This window comes from Thermobia domestica, chromosome 5 (assembly GCF_964235325.1).
Source record: "Thermobia domestica chromosome 5, izTheDome1.hap1.1, whole genome shotgun sequence".
NCBI lineage: Eukaryota > Metazoa > Arthropoda > Insecta > Zygentoma > Lepismatidae > Thermobia > Thermobia domestica.
The window spans coordinates 160,646,596-160,666,399 of NC_137458.1; the positions used below are offsets into that span (position 1 = coordinate 160,646,596).

General features: G+C 36.7%; 1 protein-coding gene across 1 annotated transcript in view; it reads right to left on the reverse strand.

Annotated features, from left to right (window-relative positions):
• Positions 1–4,605: 4,605 nt before the first annotated feature.
• LOC145686216 (uncharacterized) overlaps positions 4,606–19,804 on the reverse strand; it is a 113,673-nt gene continuing 98,474 nt past the window's right edge. The window contains exons 4-5 of the mRNA XM_081759273.1: positions 13,459–13,588; positions 4,606–6,466 (exon numbers count right to left, since the gene is read on the reverse strand). Of these exons, the coding sequence (XP_081615399.1) occupies positions 4,865–6,466; positions 13,459–13,588 (1,732 nt within the window). The 3' untranslated portion in view covers positions 4,606–4,864. The remainder of the gene's footprint in view (positions 6,467–13,458; positions 13,589–19,804) is intronic.

Below are 19,804 nucleotides of genomic sequence, written 5' to 3' on the forward strand. Positions count from 1 at the left end.
AAAAACAAATAGAAAAAAGGAAACTGCCAGCAGCGTCTGGAGAGAAAAGAAACTTGTTTCTGCTATTTTCTCACTTCCTGGTTGCCTCAATAATGCACTTGAATTTTACATTATGTGAGCCACCGGGCTACCGAAACAGTGAAAAAGGAAAGTTAAAGTACGGATTTTATCAACATTATTTAAGATGCGGAGAAAGTTAAAAAAAAAGCAACGAGAAAAGATCCGGGGCTCAGCCCCGACATCCCAAAAAGAACCGGGGCCGAGCCCCGGTGGGCCCCGGCTGAATTTAACCACTGCTTTCTTCGCGTTACATTTCGGATGAGTAACTACAATATATGTATATATATATATATATATATATATATATATATATATATATATATTTTTTTTTTTTTTTTTTTTGGAAACAAATGTTTCTTTCCTGTAAGTGAATTTCTCAGAATGAAACAATCGAGCATAAACTACGTATGTCAGTGACCGACGGTCACCGACACACAGAGAAACAAATAAGATCATAGTGCCATTTGCTGTTTTTGGAAGATGAGGACAACCTCAGGGAAATCCTGTGTACTGATTGCAAGCACCTGGAAGATTTTGTCGTAGATTTTGAAGCTCCAAATCAATACGTTCAGTGAGTGAACTAGGAGTGCAGTAATACCGGTAGTCTATTTTACTTTGATTGGTCTTGTTTTTATAAAGATAAAGAACGAAGATATTTTACCGTTCGAACATTTGAAAGAATATTTTTTTCTTAAGAGCTGAGGATGATGGTGGACAGAATTTAAAAGTGAAGTGTCTGAAGTGCCCCGGCGGAAAATATTTATCAACAATTAGGGTGCCATACTTAGCAATATACAGTAAGGGGTTAATATGAATAAACTCTGTTCTGATGAGCAGGCCTACTTTATTACTAGAAAATAGTTTGCTTATGGCAGGCACGTAGCCAAGGGGGGGGGGGTCCGGGGGGTCCGGACCCCCCCTTCGAGACCAGAAATGAAAAAAATTAAGGAAGGATAAAACAAAAGGAAATGACGAAAAGAAGGATCAGCGTTAAATATTAAAAAGAAAACTACAGGAAGCTTTTGCTTACTCTTTCTTATGAGGAGATTTGTATTGCTTGCAATATGGTGGCGAGCTAAGCGAGATATTCTGGAAGAGTCAGGGATTTTGAAATTTCAAGAAAAGTTATGGAATTCTCAGAATTTCTGCTACTAGTCAGGGAGATTTCAAGCTTTCGAAAGCATAGTGCCGTTGTGTAACAGCGTGGACATTTTGAATCATAATTTTTCGTCATCGCATCCTTGCAGTATCAAACATGTTATTTCTAGAACAATTTTCTATTGCTCCTTTAACCTGTCATTTGGAACCGACAATAGTTGACGGAATAATAAAAACAAAAATTTATGATGAAAGAAAGTTCTGTTAGCATTTGATTCAACAGAGAAAGGAACGCATATATTATAAAACTAGTTGAATATACACATGCTTCGCACAGGGGCTGTATTTGGAAGTCAACGCCTGTGGGAGTATCAGCATGGTTCACAGCGACGGCGAAAACTATGGATTTCTTACTAATATCGGTCATTTTGGGCTATTTTTTTTTACATGTCTCGGTATCCACCCCCCGCTGACTCCCGGCCCGCATACAACTGTAACTAAATTTGCAAGTCGTCGCTAATGGAAGTGTCACCATTGATTTCAGCGACCGCGAAAACTATGGATTTGACACTAATATCGGTCATTTTGGATTACTTTTATATGTCTTGCTATCTCACCCCCCTCCGATGACCCCCGGCCCGGAGCCGAATAGCGTGAATTTGGAAGTTAATGCGATCCGAGTTTCATCATTGATTTCAGCGACCGCGAAAATATGAATTCGACACTAATAGCTCAAGTGGTAGAGCGTTGGCTTCGCATTCGGGAAGTCGTGGTTTCGAATCCCGCTGCCGACCATCCTGACTGAGGTTTTCCAGGGTTTCCCTCAGTCCTACCAGACAAATGCCGGGATGGAACCTAATAAACATGCCCTGGCCGATACCTTCCCAAATCCTTTCCATTGTTAATGTTGTTGGATATCCAGTGTAAAATGGCCTCTGAACTGTATCTGATGATTGTTAAATAAATAAATACATATTGATCATTTTCTACTACTTTTACATGTCCCGGTAAACGCCCCCTTGAGACCCCCTGTTTCGAAATTAAAGAAAAAAAAACACTTCGTCGTGATCTGGGGCCTGGGCCAAGGTACCCCTGCAGGGGCGTTATTTAGGGGGGGCAGGAGGGAGCAATTCCCCCCAAGAGTTTGAGGAATACATATACTTTAATCGATTGTCTACTAATATACTAGTACAAAACGTGAAAGTCTTATGTCGGTGGGGCTCTTGCCCCCCCTCAAGCGAAGTCTGAAATGACGCCCCTGTACCCCTGACCAAAATTTGGTAACTCTCGGTCCACTCGTCTGGTCCCTAGGCCGCACACAGACAGACAAACACACAAACAAACTTTATTTTATTTATATTAGAAAATAGTTTACAAGACAGTATTGAGTATGTACTTTCATAATAATTGAGGTCATAACGAAAGGAAAATTCTTATATTTGAATAAGAAATTTCTTCATAGTTTGTTATTAAAATACTTGCCAACATATCCTCATTTTATTGTCCTAACAAACCAATATATGTTAATAGTAAAGTAGTTTAGAATGATCGAGCTCCGGGGCCTTCAGAATTTCATGTCACTCCTTCCCCCCTCCCCTTCGTTACGAAATCCTGGCTAAACGAACCAATATATGTTCCAGTAAAATAGTTTAGAATGATCGATCCCCTTTTGTGATGACCACAGTATTTCATGTCACGGACCCCCCCCCCCCTTCACGAAATCCTGGCTACGTGCCTGCTTATGGTATGTAATATTGGAGTTCTTTCAGATCAGTTTGCTTATCCTAGAGTCCCGTTGATTATAGAGTTTGAAAGTAGCTTTAAAAAGCATGTATCGATTTTAGAGTTATTGTCAAGTTTCGATTCACCCCCAGTTCATGTGTTCTCATTTTATTAGTTGTAGTGTAATGTTTCTCTATATTCTATATTTTTAATTTTACATAACAACATTGTTATTATTATATAATTAGTTTAGCAGAATAATGATAAACAACCATTTTTTCTAACGCATAGGGATGAGCACGAGTCAAGCTAAAACTCGACTCGATTCGAATTCCAGTCGAGTTAGAGAAATGGCTCGTTCGTTTTAACTCGTCTTGAAATCATGGTCTGATTACACTGGAAAGCGATAGCCATGAGGAATGTAAGTTAAACAGTAATATGGAATATTTTTATTTGTTGCTTACGAGAGGGGACACTGCTCGTATCTCGTCTCGTCTCGATGGCGAGACCACAAGATATTTTTTATAACTAGCTCAGCTCGGCTCGGCTCAACTGAGAAGATGGTTCGAGCCGGCTCGCTTGGGGGGAACCATCGGCTCGAGCTGGCTTGATAAGGATGAGCCATCTGCTCAGTACGGCTCAACTGAACCGAGGGCTCTAGCCGAGTCGGTTGGGTGAGCTGTTGGCTCGGCTCACTTCTCGGCTCGGGTGAATGAGCTGTGAGCCGAGCTGCTCGAGTGATTGACAATACTAAACCCGGGCAGAGCAGTTTTGAAGATATATGGCCAGTGCCCTATAACTTTTAACAGTGTGTGGCTCGAGCCCAAATACTCAACCTAGACCCTCAACCCAAATTCAGAAGCTCATGAACAATGTCCTTGACTCCTAGACTTCACGACTACCGTGGTTGGTAATCAACTAGTTTTTTAGTATTTTTTCTATTCAAATACAAACCGCCTATCTTTCATATTTATATACAGTGTTGTTGTTATTATTATTATTATTATTATTATTATTATTATTATTATTATTATTATTATTATTAATAATAATAATAATAATAATAATAATAATAATAATAATAATAATAATAATAATAATAATAATAATAATAGTAATAATAATAGCGGTAGTAATAGTAGTTCGGAAAATTGAAATAATATTTTTTCACATATTTAAAGTTTCGGACCTAAAAGTAACTCGTTAGTAACGTGTTACTTTTGCAGTAAAGTAAGTTACTTTTTTGGGGTAAGTAACGCGTTACTAACGCGTTACATTTTAAGGAAAAGTAAAGTAACTTGTAACGCGTTACATTTTTACAAGTAACTTACCCAACACTGTCCTGTTACAATTGTGTTCTTGTTCACTAATTACAGGAGCGTCATCTAATAAGCCAACATAAAAACGAACTATTCAATCTTTGTCGTTTAAAAGATTGTTTTAATTTTACGGGCCTTTTGTAAGGTGTGCTTACATGTATTATTCAAGGCTTCAGAGTTCTGAACTCATTGGATTGTAGATATCTAAAAGCATATCCATGATATATTGAAAATTTCTTAATACAGGATGGCGCATAAGTCAATCTAACCAGCTAATGTGAGTGTGACTTTGTGCGTAAACTAACCTACTCGCCATCCTGTTCATTGATGGTAATTCTTATAAGAATAAGCAATACAGATATTTGATATTCATGCACTGAATAGCATTTTAAAGGTACAATACAGATTAATATATAATGTGATTTTTCTTTTTATTTAATATTTACATTTAAAAAATATAATGAACATATGCAAATATTTAATTATATTTTATTTATTTAACTTTGATGGTATATACACTTAGGTGTTTCAGTTATGATAAAAGGCATGATGCTATTACTAGCATATGGTTGTATCATAGGAATTTTTGGATTAGCATGTAAAAGATGGTTGTGTTACGCCTTGACAACAAATCTTTCGTATGCAAATAGCTTAAGTAAATGTAGTTAGCAAGATAGCTCGTAGTCTATGTAGTCTAGAATTCTGTGATAATGTCGTTGAAGTCGCTCAGAAGTTTGAGGTGGCAATGGGCTTGATGAATTTGTAGTTTCACGTGGTGTTTCAGTACTTGTATTTCTTGCACTTGTAGTATGATGATGGTTTTTATCGTGATGATGATGGTCATGATGAGGGTGGTGATGATGGTGATGACGGTTATGTATATCATGAGAATGGTGATGATGGTGGTCATGTATACTGTGAGAACGTGTATGGTTATCAGTTCTGTTAGTGTGGTTTAATGTATGGTTATGTTCATGAGATTCATAACTTCCTGTGTGGATATGATTAGTGTCATGTTCATGGGATTCATGGTCATGAGTGTGATTAGTGTGATGCTCGCTTTCATGGCTCGCGTTTTCATGAGGAGTTTCGAGACTGTGGTCGTGTCTTTCATCAACACCGTGCCTACCGCAAATTTCTTGTGGTTGCGTATGCTCATGAGTATGATTAGTGTGATGCTCGCTTTCATGACTCGTGTGTTCATGAGAAGTTTCAAGACTGTGATCGTGTCTGTTTTCATCAACACCGTGTCTACTGCAATTTTTTTGAGGTGGTTGTGTTTCAGTATTATTTGACACATTACTTCCGCTGTTGTCCTCCACGAAGGTTGTATTGTCATTTGAATTACCTTCAATTTGGTAAATTATGTGGCTGTGAAACAGAACTGTGTTATTTTCGAAATGAAAGTGCGGATAGGGCTTTATAACATAAATTGGAGGCACTTGAGTTGTTTCATTATGAGAAGATGTTTGTGTCCCATTGTTTGCTGGAATTTGAGGTATAGAAGATTGATTGTAATAATTTGTGTTTTCTCCTGCAGTAATAGCAGAGCTTCTGAGTGTACTTCTATTATGTATGTCTGTACTGTTTTCAAGGGTACTAGGAACAGTAGCATTGATATTATTCAAATCATCAGACAATTCAGTGTGATTACTCTGAATGTCGTATTCTGGAATCTGTGTCGGTGTAATCCCTTCTATTTCTACTGGTAAATCGGTGACGTTCTCAGCAGGTGGAGTGGTTGCATTTATTTGATCTGTTGGTTTATTGCCACCCAGCAGTCCAGGTAAGGGATTAATTACTTCTAAGAATTCGGTGATACGATTACGATTATCACTCAGTGACGGCAGTGGTTTAGGGTCTCCGAAAAATCTACTAGTAGGTCTGTTTCCCCCTAATAGTCCTGCAATTGGGTTATTTCCACCGAGCAATCCGCTAATGGGACCACTTCCACCAGTTTGTGTTTCATTAGTGTTCGAGTCGACCGTTTCTGAAACAGTGTCGATTTCTTCTGGCTTAATTGTAGTCTGAATATTTGGTAGAATTTCCGTAGTATTCAGTATTTCTGAAGAGATGGACACTTCACTGGAGTTACTAACCAATGTATGTGTAACATTCGGGGTTTGTGTAGTATTTTCGGCATAATTATGATCAGTTTCATTAAGACCACTTCTTCCTACTACTGGTTCTCCTAAAGTATTGTTTAATCCTAGCTCAGGAGTGCTACCGTCTTCAGCGCTGACTTCGTCCACCATTGTTTCACCTGGCTGCAAGAAACAAAATTACACATATTGAAGTATGTCAAACTTAGGATAATAATAGGAAATGTATCGACTAATGTATACTACATTAAATATTATATACAAGACTATGAATTATGTGTACAATTTTAAAGTTTCATTTCTCCTCATAAAGCAGTTAATATAATTGAAAAAATCTGTTAAACTGTTTGTTACTAAGTTATATTCCGTACATTTATTTATTTATTTCTGGATTTTTGAAGTTCTTAAAAATTAGCTTTTAATTGATTTTGAGTAATAGTTCATTAAAATCCATTTTAATAGTAGATCTAAGAATGTTCTCGATTAATCGGAAATTAGGCCAATTAAATATCCGGACAAGGGATATGAGGTTTATAACAATCAATATTGTCTGTAGTCAAAAACTACTGGACATACTTCAGGTTTTATACAACCACAAGATTGCAGAGGACAGAAAGGTCTAACAACAATAAATAAATAATAAGATAATCCGATAAAACAAGTATTTCCGCAGTTACAAATATAGTTGTAACAGCGGTTCTTAAACTATTCCTTCAGCACAATGGAGAACATTTGAATTACAAGAACACATCGAAATATTTAATATGAAACATTGATGTCAGATATGATTAGTGTATATATATATATATATATATATATATATATATATATATATATATATATATATATATATATATATATATATATATATATATATATATATATAGATAGATAGATAGATAGATAGATAGATAGATGTCGATTGTGAATATGAAATAGTAATAAACCAAAATGAAATTTTTACTTTTATGTACTGCTGTTATCCCCTTTTGGTTTAAGGAGACGGATGTGTAATAAATAAATGTTATAGAAAATTGGAAGAATGAGAGTGTGGGAGTAAACTCGTGGACACTGTTGTCCACCAAATGTTTACATAACATAGGATTGAGCCTATAACTTAGATATGAGAGATCTGTGCACTACTGTTAAGCCACTGTAATAAGTTTTCTATCGAATATCAATTTTGACCCTATGGTTTAAGGAAAAAGTGGCAGGGCCTTGAGATTTGCTAGACAGTGATCCTATGTTCGATTCAAGGAGAGACTAGAGGATATTTAAGAATGATGTATGAAACATTTGGGTTGTTTTAAATCGATTTCCTTGTCAGTCTGTTATCGAATCAGAGAACATATAATACACACGCTATGATTATGTTATTATGTTGTTATATTGTTATATAATACTGTAGTTCTTGAATCAAACGAGAATCTTGTCAACATGTTGCAATATTTGTCTCTTGAAAGGCCATTTCCCATCACAGATTTGGCAATAGATAGTCATACTAAACATCAATTCTGTTGCCACGTAGTATACCAGCTACTTGTTCTTTAAAAAATTACCTTTTCTCCAAAATTTATCAAACATCATTAGTAATATACAGTATAATCTATGATCATATTCATGACTTCTTACTTAAACTTGCTTAGTGTCATTTTCAAGTTCATATGAGCATCAACATTCTGCAGGTGAGCAACTTGATAACAGGAACAAATGTCCTTAAGTGCGCTGTTTCAGATATACAGGCCACTGAAGGTTTTCACAACGGGACAAAAATGACCATAACTCGAGAACGAAATATCGGATTAAGGTTCGATCAAAGGCAATATGCATTATTCGTGCCTGAGATTTCATTATTGCAGGAAAGGATTGCGAGCAGAGACGGCGCAAGGGTAGACTCAAAATAAAAGTAGAGTGCTTCGTACATCTGAAAAAAAAAGCACCGAGAAATCGTTAATTGTAGGAAGTAAAGTTGTTATGGGTACAAGAATGTCCTTTCGTGAATCAAATGAGGGGAAAACATGGGACTACGAAAACATTAATTACGGATTCGAAGGAAACTGGAAAACGTTGATTGGGATGGTGGACATTCACGAATTTGCGTTACAGGCAACTGGCCGAAATGTTTCCTGTGGTGGCCGAAAAGTGACGGAATGTACAATAACTGAAAATAAAATGTCAGACTCTGATCCGATGAAACTATTGTAGTTATCCACGAGACTAAAAGTAAGTTTTCTTATCTCATTTGTAGATGACGATTTGATATCGTCTCGACTTTAATACTATTTTCTCAGGTTTCTTTGTAGTTGTTTGTCGTCTCAACGAGATTAGTGTGTAGTGCATATTACCGCTGTCTCTAAATTTCATTATCAACATGGGAAATTTTTTCTTTCTTTCTTTTTAAAGTTTGAACAGCCTATGTTCAAATAGGAACATGTTGTTGATGCCGTAGATTTTGCAGGCAACGAAAACCCCGATAGTAGTCATTCACTCCAGAAGCACCTTCAGCGTGCCAGCCAGAAGCATCCTGCGCTCTCATATTTGGGCTTTAGAAATGACCCTTATGTTACCGTTCAGCTGAGTGGATCAGGAATAATAGGAACGACTGGTGTAGTGCAATTACTCCATGTATCGTTTGTGTAACACTGTAAGTGCTGTAGCAGTGCAATGGAGTTCGCGGTTGACGAGCTTGCAGGTATAGCGTTTAACTATACAATGGATAATAAAAATGATTATGAAATGGTTAGATTATATCACTAATGATTTCCACAAAGGGGACATCTGAAGCATTCCACGTTTGCGTGTCTGTTCCAGCGTTTGCGGGAAATGGGATATTTAAGATCACAACTTCACAACCAAGGGGAGCGACGAACTACCAGGACTTCCACTTTCGAAGAATTGGTGCGTGATCGTGTGGAGGAAGAGCCTTCGACAAGCACAAGGATTATAGCACATGAAATGGGTGTGGCACACGCTACTGTGTGCAAAGTACTGTATAAACAGCAGTTACATCCCTACCATCCACAAAGAGTACAAAATCTAAATCAAGTTGACTTCGACTCTAGTGTTGTACTTTGTGAATGGCTGGTGCAGCGCTGTGGGAGCGATCGTCAGTTTCATGCCTCTGTTCTGTTCAATGGTGAAATTTTTTTCACTAGTATATTTAATAATCGGAATGGTCGCGTGTAAGGAGATAACGCTCCTTATGCGACGATTGTCAAGAGTTATCAATATACATTTGCAGTAAACATGTGGGCAGACATCATTGGCGATCACTTTAGACCCGTATCAGCTTTCCCACTTACAGGGAAAGTATCCTTTCCCCTTACCTGTATCTGCACTTGTATACATGGTGCTTCTGCAGCATAGGCTTCCAGAATTATTAGCAGATGTCTCTCTTGGTGTTTGTCAGTATATGTGGTTTCAACATAACGGGGTGTCAGCCCATTTCGCTGCTGTTTCTCATGCTATCTTGATCAAATTTTCTCAGATGAGTGGATCGAACAAGGAAATTCTGTTTCCTAGCCAGCTCTTTCACCATTGAGCGTGTGCGACAAAGCTTCCTACGACACTGTTATGCTTATATCGACGAAGGGGAATGTCATTTTGAACATCTACTGTTAAGCTGTAAGTACGTACATTACCTACCATTTCAATGTACTAACTGTTTTACATAGTAGAGTTTGTTTGTCGTCTTTAGCGGGTAGCTACGTTCTATGCTGTTTTCCGAAGGTATTTTTCGCCTTCTTTGTTTACTATTTCCACGGGATTACGTAACTAGCTTCCGCTGTCGACCAGTTCCCTTTTCTTTTTCACGTACGTCTTCCTGCAGGGAATCAGCTTTCCAGATTTTTTTTTTAATTTGCGAGATGCGTGCATATGCGTTCTACATTTGCCTGTTACTGCTCTCGTAAAAATTTATAGCGTGTAATTGTTTTACAGTTATATGTTCGAGTCATAGTTCATAACCAAAGATTGCTTCTTTCGTAATTGTCCACTATCCCTATCAATATTTCCCACGATCACAGTTCCCATCCGGTCCGCAGCTCAAACTATCATAAGCCCATATTTTCTTCTCATTTTGTCCAGATGTTGGGCATCTTTCTACCCGAAATAACTTTATTGCGTGGAATTGACGATTTCTTGTCTCATTTTTTTTTTAGATGTACCGGTACAAAACATCATACTTTTCTTTTGGGTGTACCCTTAGGCCTACACCGCCTCTGCTTCGAATCTTTTCCTACAATGATGAAATCTGAGAAACCAATAACGCATATTATCTTTGACTGGATATTCATCTGACATTTCGTTCTCGAGTCATGCAATTTTTGTCCCGTTGCGACAAAGTTAAGGTGGCCTTTACCTCTGAAACGACACACTTCCGAACACTTGGTTCTATTCTCAAATTACTTCTTTTATCATACTCTACCATCTCTCAGAGTTTGTCCTCAGGTCACGAAAACACCGTCTATATTGGATGTGCTTAGATATGGTATGAATGTATATTCTAACGTAGCTCTGGAACGCTTGGAGTAAATTTCAACAAAATTTGGTAGACATGTAACTTTCAACCTGGAAAAATTACTGTAGGAGTAAGAGACTAAGGGGTGGGGGTTGAAAGAAGTGACATGTAAAAATAATCCAAAATGATCAGTATTACTATGGAATCCATAGTTTTCCGGGTCACTGAAATGAACAGTGTGCTCCTAATGCTGTTCAAGTGAAAGTTCAGCCCCAACGACAAAGGAAGGGGAGAGAGGGGGGTTAAAATTAATATGTCAAAAATGATTGAGATAAGTGTGGAATTCATAGTTTTTGGGACTGGGAAAACGGCTGACCTGTTTGAAATTACTTTTTGGAACGTAGTACCTACCCACTTCAAGCCTTTGAAAAAAATCATATTAACTTGATTAAAGGGGGTAGGATGTTTCAAAATTGATGCCAAAAGTAAAGTATCTTTGTATTTTTATCATTACACTTTTATTGACATACCCTACATAATCTTATCCTAAGGGAAAAGAGAATACAAATATTTCCCATAAACCTAATTTCCCGGTGCGAAGAACAGGCATTTCAGATGTTTTTAAAATAAATCTTCAATTGATTTAGTTTCAAGTTTAGCTCTACTTTCGAGTTTCGGGCCTACTTAAAATTCTAGAAATTGGCCCTAAGCAACTTTCCAGTTTTAATCATCTGTATGTTCTCCGTATTTATTCGGTGTAAGGACCTCAAGCTTGTTCTGTTGGGCTTTGCTTATCAAAAGGTTTCTAAAACTATCCCCAAAATCTGGAATTCACGGTGAGGATGGGGGCGGTTGCTCTCCTGTTCCACTGACACCTCTGTCTAGCGCTGTCATATGGAACTATCCCACGCCATTTCGTATGGTTTTAGTTACATTTGTTTTGGATTCTTGACTGCGAAGTATTACGTTTTGAAATAGAATTAATTTGCTGAGCAAAACTTAACTATATTGAAAATGGATTTGTACCCATTGTGCTCTGAACGCCCCAAATATTACCTTCCTTCAATACATTATTGGCTCAAAAAACAACCAATTACATAGGCTTGCAGAAAATATTCTAAAGTTAACACAACATGAAGTGTGCTTCAAACATTACTTTTCGAAAACGTATTATTTTAAAATAATTTTATTAGCATCAGTGTTCTGAAATAGTAACCAAATTTTGCAACAAAAATCTCACCCGCCTCCACGAAACGCTAGCTTAGCCCCTAAAGGCATAACTACAAAACTTTCAGAACCGATGTCTCGAAACGACTTGCTTTAGGGCTAAAATAACCGCATTCCGCCTTAAAACGTAATGGGGCGTTTACACTTAGTCGATTTAGTCGCACGACTAAATCGACTCGCTGCATTTGCCACTAAATCGAAGCAATTAGGCCGAATCAGATTGATGGATGTGTTCAATTATTTCAACCACAGAAAATAGAACGTCTTTTAATTCAGTTGCCAGCCGATTAGTCGCCTTCGATCAACAAGCGATTAAGTTGAAATCCCGTTTACACGGTCGATTAAGTTGAAAGTGACGTCAATTCAACTGAATCGAACGAAAATCGACTAAGTGTAGACGCCTCTTAACATGACTCCCTTTGCATTTGAAATTTCGAATACTAAGCAAAGATGTTCGCCATGATGCTTGATAGCATCATCTGATGTGTCAGACTACTTCCAAGTTCCATCATTCTCCCTCAACCCGTTCTCAGGACACAAGGATGATGAGGAATTTTGTTTTGCTATGAATATTGATTGATTCTGTGAAATCTCTATAGTAGGTAGATTTTAAAATCTACCTTAAAAGCTTATTATAACCAAGAAAATATTTATGAGAGTCACTGGCAAGAGAGTGTAATAAAAGGGGGTCGTGATATGAAATAAGTTGAGAATTACTAATCTATACTGAAATATTCTGTACCCAACACAGTGTAATCTTAACGAGAATAAAATAAATGAAAAAGATCGGTTGCAAAAGCAAAAGAGTCTTAATAAATAGGTGATTACATGATTTTGAAATATGTTTAAAATCATGTTTTAAATTGTTCAAAATTTTTATATCATGTATTTTTTTCGCGTGTGTTTAAAACATTTTAAACGCCATTTTCATATTTTAAACACATGTTTTGCTTTTTTTTTTTTTTAATGTACTTTTTCCAACCCTGGCTTGCATGAAATGGGACCAACATTTCCCTGACAAGAAAGATATTCTGTAACGAGCCGGGGAACTTGACGAACAGGGAAAAAATCCTCCTTATTCCCTCGTTGATTTGAACCTTGTCTTAAGCTTAGGAAGAGTGCTAGTTCATTTCTTCATTTCACTCAGCCAAAAAGTATGTTATCCTCTTAGTGTATCTCATACAAGTATAGTTTTTATTTATTTATTTTGATTTATTTATTTGTACGCTTAGTTTCGTACACGTAGTTGGATGAAATTAGGCGTAACCAGACTGAGCATTTACCATAATATTACAAATATATATTTTGTGATCCAGAAACTGAATATTAAAAAAAAAAAAGTTTGTAGCAGATACAAATGACATGTTTGTACCAGTGCAATGTCATCATGTGTTGTTTTTGTATTGTAACGTTTGTTACCTGATCCATTCTCATATAAACTATATTTTATGTTAGAAATATGTTATTTTACCTGAGTTGAGTTTTCGTTGAGAAAAGAATCGCATGGCTCATCATTGTAGGTTGAGATTACGCTTGCCATTACATAAGGAGAAAGCAGGATACTAAATGGCATTGATAAGTGATATGTAATGCGGCCTGACCTGAAATTTATTTACATAAAAATTAGTAGAACGTAAGTTGAATATGATAGGTCTATAAAATAAAAACAATAACAATTGCAGAACTTGCGTAGGTACACACTTTGCATTTTTTTTAAAGAAAGTTAATCCTAGCACAACTAAACTTTCAGAAAATGAATTAAAAATTTTGCGTGGTTTCTCACCTTAATATTATCATAAATATACCTCAGGCACTTAGCCAGGATTTCGTGAAGGGGGGGGGAGTGACATGAAATACTGTAATCATCACACCAGGGGCTGATCATTCTAAACTATTTTACTAGAACATATATTGGTTCATTTAGCCAAGATTTTAAGGGGGGGGCGTGATATGAAATTCTGAAGGCTCAGGAGCTTGATCAATGTAAACTACTTTACTATCAACATATATTAGTTTGTTAGGACAATCAAATGAGGATATGTTGGTAAGTATTTTAATAAGAAACTATGAAGAAATCTCGGGTAATAAAAGAATAAAAGAAAAAGTATTGAAAAAGATTTTACAATATTTACTTTCTTTGTTCATTCAAATATAACAATTTTCCTTTCATTATGATCTCAACTATTATGAAAAGTACATATTCACTATTATAAAAAGTACATACTCAATAATGTCTTGTAAAATATTTTACAATGTCTGCGTTCCTTTTTCTGTTGAATCAAATGCTTATAGAACTCCTTTTCCATATAAATTTTTGTTTTTATTATTCCGTCAACTACTGTCGGTTCCAAATGACAGGTTAAAGGAGCAGTAGAAAATTGTTTTTGAAATAACATGTTTGATTCTGCAAGGATGTGATGACGAAAAATTATGATAAAAAATGTCCACGCTGTTACTCAACGGTACTATGCTTTCGGAAGCTTGAAATCTCCCTGACTAGTAGCAGAAATTCTGAGAATTCTGTAACTTTTCTAGAAATTTCAAATTCCCTGACTCTTCCAGGATATGTCGCTCACCTCGCCACCATGTAATGCAAGTAATACAAATCTCCTCATACGAAAGAGTAACCAAAAGCTTCCTGTATTTTTTGTTTTTTATTTTTAACGCTGATCCTTCTTTTTCTCATTCCATTTTGTTTCATCCTTAATTTTTTCATTTCTGGTCTCGAAGGGGGGTTCGGACACCTCTTGGCTACGTGCCTGTATATCTGATCCACTACTTAGAAGCGTTAAGTTGTTATTTCTTTCAATACTCATCGACAGGAGCGGACTGACAAACTTAGGTCCACCCGACTTAGCTACAGTGTTGGCCAACCATCAAAATTTATGGAAGTAGTTTCAGTTGCAGCAAGTAACTGTTCCTCGTAAGTCAGTTAAGAACTATTTTTTGGCTCTGAACATATGGTAATAATCAGGCATTACTGTAGTTCCTTAAACAACTTCCTAATAAATTTAGTACTAACGTTACAAATCGTTTTGTAACCTTGATTATCTGGTTACCTATGCTGACTAGTCTCTCATTTTTTGCAGTTTATTCAGAAAAATTAAAACTTTACTTTCAGTAGATCCACAAGTTTATATTTACTTTTTCTGCACAACACATTTATTTACCATATTTTTATAGCTAAGTTATTCTAAATTACTTAAACAATCCATCATGAAACAATCTACAGATAGATTTGGAAGATTAGAGCATTCACTATCATTATCACGCTCTCTCTTAGCCTCAGATCATAGTGGTGGTATGTTAAATATAAAATAATAATAATAATAATAATAATAATAATAATAATAATAATAATAATAATAATAATAATAATAATAATAATAATAATAATAATGTCTTTGCTGGTAGTTAATAATTCAAATGAAGTGAAATTTGACATCTCATGGTTGTGTCCGGTAATTTTTTAAATAACGGCCTATTGCCTTTGAAGTAGACTCAAATTCTTCAATAATTTTGTCATAATTAAGCAAAATTAAATTATTTTCCATCGTAAAAAAAAAAAAAACCTAAATTCTTTAACAAGTGCTATCAAAGAGAATATCGTAATCGATTCTTAAGAATTTTCATAGGCCTAATAGAGGAAATTCTAACGCAAGATACCAGGCCCGTATTTATATATTGTGTGCCCCTGTGCTCTTTGCCGCCCCTACACAAAATTTGCCGTCCCCCGAAAACGACCAACATTAGTGTTGAATTCATAGTTTTTGGGGGAGATGAATAGTGACAGTTTTAAGACAATTCAACCTCAAGGTCATACTCCACTATCCAGGTAGGGGGCGAGATTTTAAAAGTAATCGAAAATGACAGATATTAGTGTTGAATTCATAGCTTTCAAGGTCGCTGAGTTCAATAGCATGTGTTTTGGAAACGGGGTGGGAGAGGATGACTTTTTAAAAATAATGGGATAAACTAGCTAATTAGTAACTACTGTACATAATTAAAGGCAATGAAACACATTAAAATATTTTGTTGCGCTTGCGCAGGACTATGCGGGTAAATATTACTTTATTGTGAATTCTTATTTTAAAAAATTGTGAATTGCGGTGACTTAGTGGTAGAGCGTTTACCTCTCAGGCATGGGGTCCTTGGTTCGATCCCAGCTCGCTCCAAGTAAGCTTTCTGGTGGACAAACACCGTGTACGTGGTTTTCTCGGGGTTATCCCGTTTCCTCCCACTTTCTTCATTCATCCTCATTATCACAGTCTCCTTTAGCCTCGCCGGCGTAAACGTGGGACGTAAAGCTTAAAGATTTCATTTCATTTCATTTCATTTTTAAAAATCTAAATTTTGCCGCCCCCAAAATTCTACCGCTCTTTGCTGAGCACAGAATAGCACTTACCTAAATACGGGCCTGCAAGATACTTGGCTGCATGAAAGTCAACATATTTGTATGCTGTAGCATGTTGTAAGATTTAAAAAAAAAAAAAAATCATTTCAAAACTAGCGCCATTTCTGATGAGTGGCTAAAATTGGAACTAATAGTTCTAGAGGTAGTTAACTGACCACCTTGTGGTCATTGGAAATTGAACTTTTGTGCCGACGTCTTGTTATAATTGAGACGCCGTTGGTGCAGGGTATAAAACCCACACAAATTATTAATAAAAACTTTTCATTACAATGGAATTTGGGAAAGTGCATTTGAAAATACAAAAAGCGTGGTGAAGATAGCGATTTTAAACGACTACCATTTGAGAACATGTGCTCTCATCGTTGCATTCAATTTCCAATGACCACAAGGTGGTCAGTTAACTACCTCTAGAACTATTAGTTCCAATTTTAGCCACTCATCAGAAATGGCGCTAGTTTTGAAATGATTTTTTTTTTTAAATCTTACAACATGCTACAATGCTAAGTACAACAATGGATAGATTTAAATTTAGATGGAGATATTTAGGCATCTTTTGCACTTTCTTCCAATTTTTCTATCATCTCCCCTAACTTCGCCCTGTTCAACTTTTGTCTGATATCGATATCCTTAAATTTTTAGTAATGATTTCTATTTGCCATATTGTCAGGAAGATTGAAGCTCTTTTTGAATGTCCTCTTTTCACACTTTGGAGTAGTACAGAATATTAATGGCATTAATATCTGTAATCTAGAATATTAATGGCGTCTCCAAATAACACTTACAACATCTTACAACAAACTGATTTCTTGAAATGGGATGGAACGCGCAATATTCTGCTAGAGGATGGAATCCCAAAAAGTGTCCAGATAAGGTAGGCTTATCACGAATGCACGACGTATTAATAAATGAAGTAGGGATGGCCAGATCCGGATATCCGGATCCACTTGGGTCCGGATATCCGGTATCCGGATGTCCGGACACTGGATCCGGATCCGAGATTTCGGATCTTGGATCCGGATCCGAAATGTCGGATCTTGGATCCGGATCCGAAGTGTCGGATCTTGGATCCGGATCCGAAAAAACGGATCTTGGATCCGGATTCGAGAAACCGAATATTGGATCCGGATCCCAAAATCCGGATCCGAAATTTCGGATTCGAAACTCCGTGTCAGAAAATTCGGGTGTTCCGAATCAGCAAAATTTTCGAAATTATTGACAAAGTGACTTTCATTCCTATGCTTAAAATAAGATTTTAAAACACTTTTGGTATCTGATCGTGTGACAGCCTTCCGTTTTCTTCATTCTGTTGATATTTGGTTTTCGTGCCTTAATATGTCACAATTACTCCAAATTTGATTGAGTAAAACTGTCGACTTAGGTGAGAGCAATCTCATTGTCAGATTTGGTTCTAGTGGAAATACTTGACCGAAAAGGTAGTAAATCTTTTTTAAAGCGGTCGTCCTGATTGAAGTTTGTCCTTTGTTTTCTGTAACACTAGTCAAATGCTGGGATGAAACCTTAGTCTCAAGCCCAAGCTTCTTCATTAGACTCAGGCTGCTAACTTTTCTAATTCTTTCCGAGTTATTGTGGTCACTGAATGAGGCCATTTCCTAGTCGTGATGGGCTAGGCCATTGTTAATGGAACAGCCCATAAAATATAGATCAAATCAAATTAAGGAGCAACTTCCTTTTCTTGCTCTTGATGAGCTTTTTTTCTTTCTTTAAAAATACGTTTCTAGTAGAGATGAAGTTCTAAATGGCAATTAATGTATCAAAATCAATGTATTAATGTACTGTATGTGTATACAAAATACCATATGGAGCCTCGAGCAGTAACACGTAGCTTTGTAATTAGCAATCCACTACTATTAACTCTGCATAGGTTGTATAAGAAGCTATATCATTCATGTAAACACATAGGCTGATGCAGGGGGAGGGCGAAAAGTCGTTCACCCCTACCCAGCGCCACCATTATTAGTGTACTTTAGTAGTAATTTGTGGCAATTTCAGATCATCTAAGTAATTTTTCACTGCTAGCATCCCCAACCGCCCCCTAAGAATCCATCCGCCCGCTCCAGGAGTCCGTTCTGGATTCACCCCTGCGCAAACATAATATACAATTCATTCAAGAGTACATTTTGGTAGCTTTTTAAAATTTTTATCTTAAAGGATTGTCATTTCTCGTGGCTACTTATGCAATTTTGTCCACAGGCATACATGCAATTTCCAGTCATTACGCAAATACATTTATATACTTAATAGACCTCGGCTAGTTGGGGGCTTCGCCACTAGACCCCCGTTATTAGGGCCTCGCACCACAAAAGCCTCTAATCTTAATCAATTTAAAAAGAAATGTCTGGGGATTTGCCCTTAGACCCTCTGATATCTCATTTGATCGGCCTATGATCTCGTACCTCGTAAACCTACAACCATACCGAATCTCAGTTCAAATATCAAATTGTATGTAATAACATTCCGGTATCCCGAGACATACCGAATTTCAGTGCGAGTACATGGGGGCTTCCCCCCAGCCCACACATTTGCTCGGTCTACGGCCTCGCACATCATACGCCTGCAAACATAACGAATTTTTAAGGGGCCGCGGTGGCTCAGTGGTAGAGCGTTCACCTCCGGTGTTTGGGGTCCCTTGTTCGATCCCAGCTCGCGCCGTGTGGACTTTGTGGTGGACAAACACCATGTTCGTGGGTTTTCTCGGAGTTTTCCCGTTTCCTCCCACTTTCTTCATTTCATTTATTTTTCATAATCACCGTCTCCTTTAGCCTAACCGGCATAAACGTGGGACGTAAAACTAAAGGATTTCATTTCATAACGAATTTTTGTTCAAATAACAAGTTTCATTTCTCTAACATTCCAGGATTCCGAGATATAAAAGTCTTTTCTCCCCGCCCCTTTTCGTCCCCTCTAAGACATACCGGTACATCAAAAAACGCTTAAGTACATACCTAATTATTTCAAATGTAAAGTCCAAATACCAAATTATATGCTCCTAACCTTCAGAGGTTCCTAGATATCGACACGTTATTATAATAATTACAATCCCCACCTTCTTTTCTTTCCATCTCTTTTCTTTTCCTTTTTACTAAAACGTCAAAAAACACTGAAACACATGTCAAATTATTTTCAATGAGAAATGCAAATACCAAATTTCAAGTCTCTAACCTTAAAGGATATAACATATTAATACAATAATTGTAATCCCCACTTAATTTTCTTCTCGCCCTTTTTCTTCCCTTCCGGGCCACACACACACACACACACACACACACACATATATATATATATATATATATATATATATATATAGATATAGATATAGATATAGATATAGATATAAACGTTATCCTATCTAATAATTAAGATATCTAATTATTTTAAGTGAGAA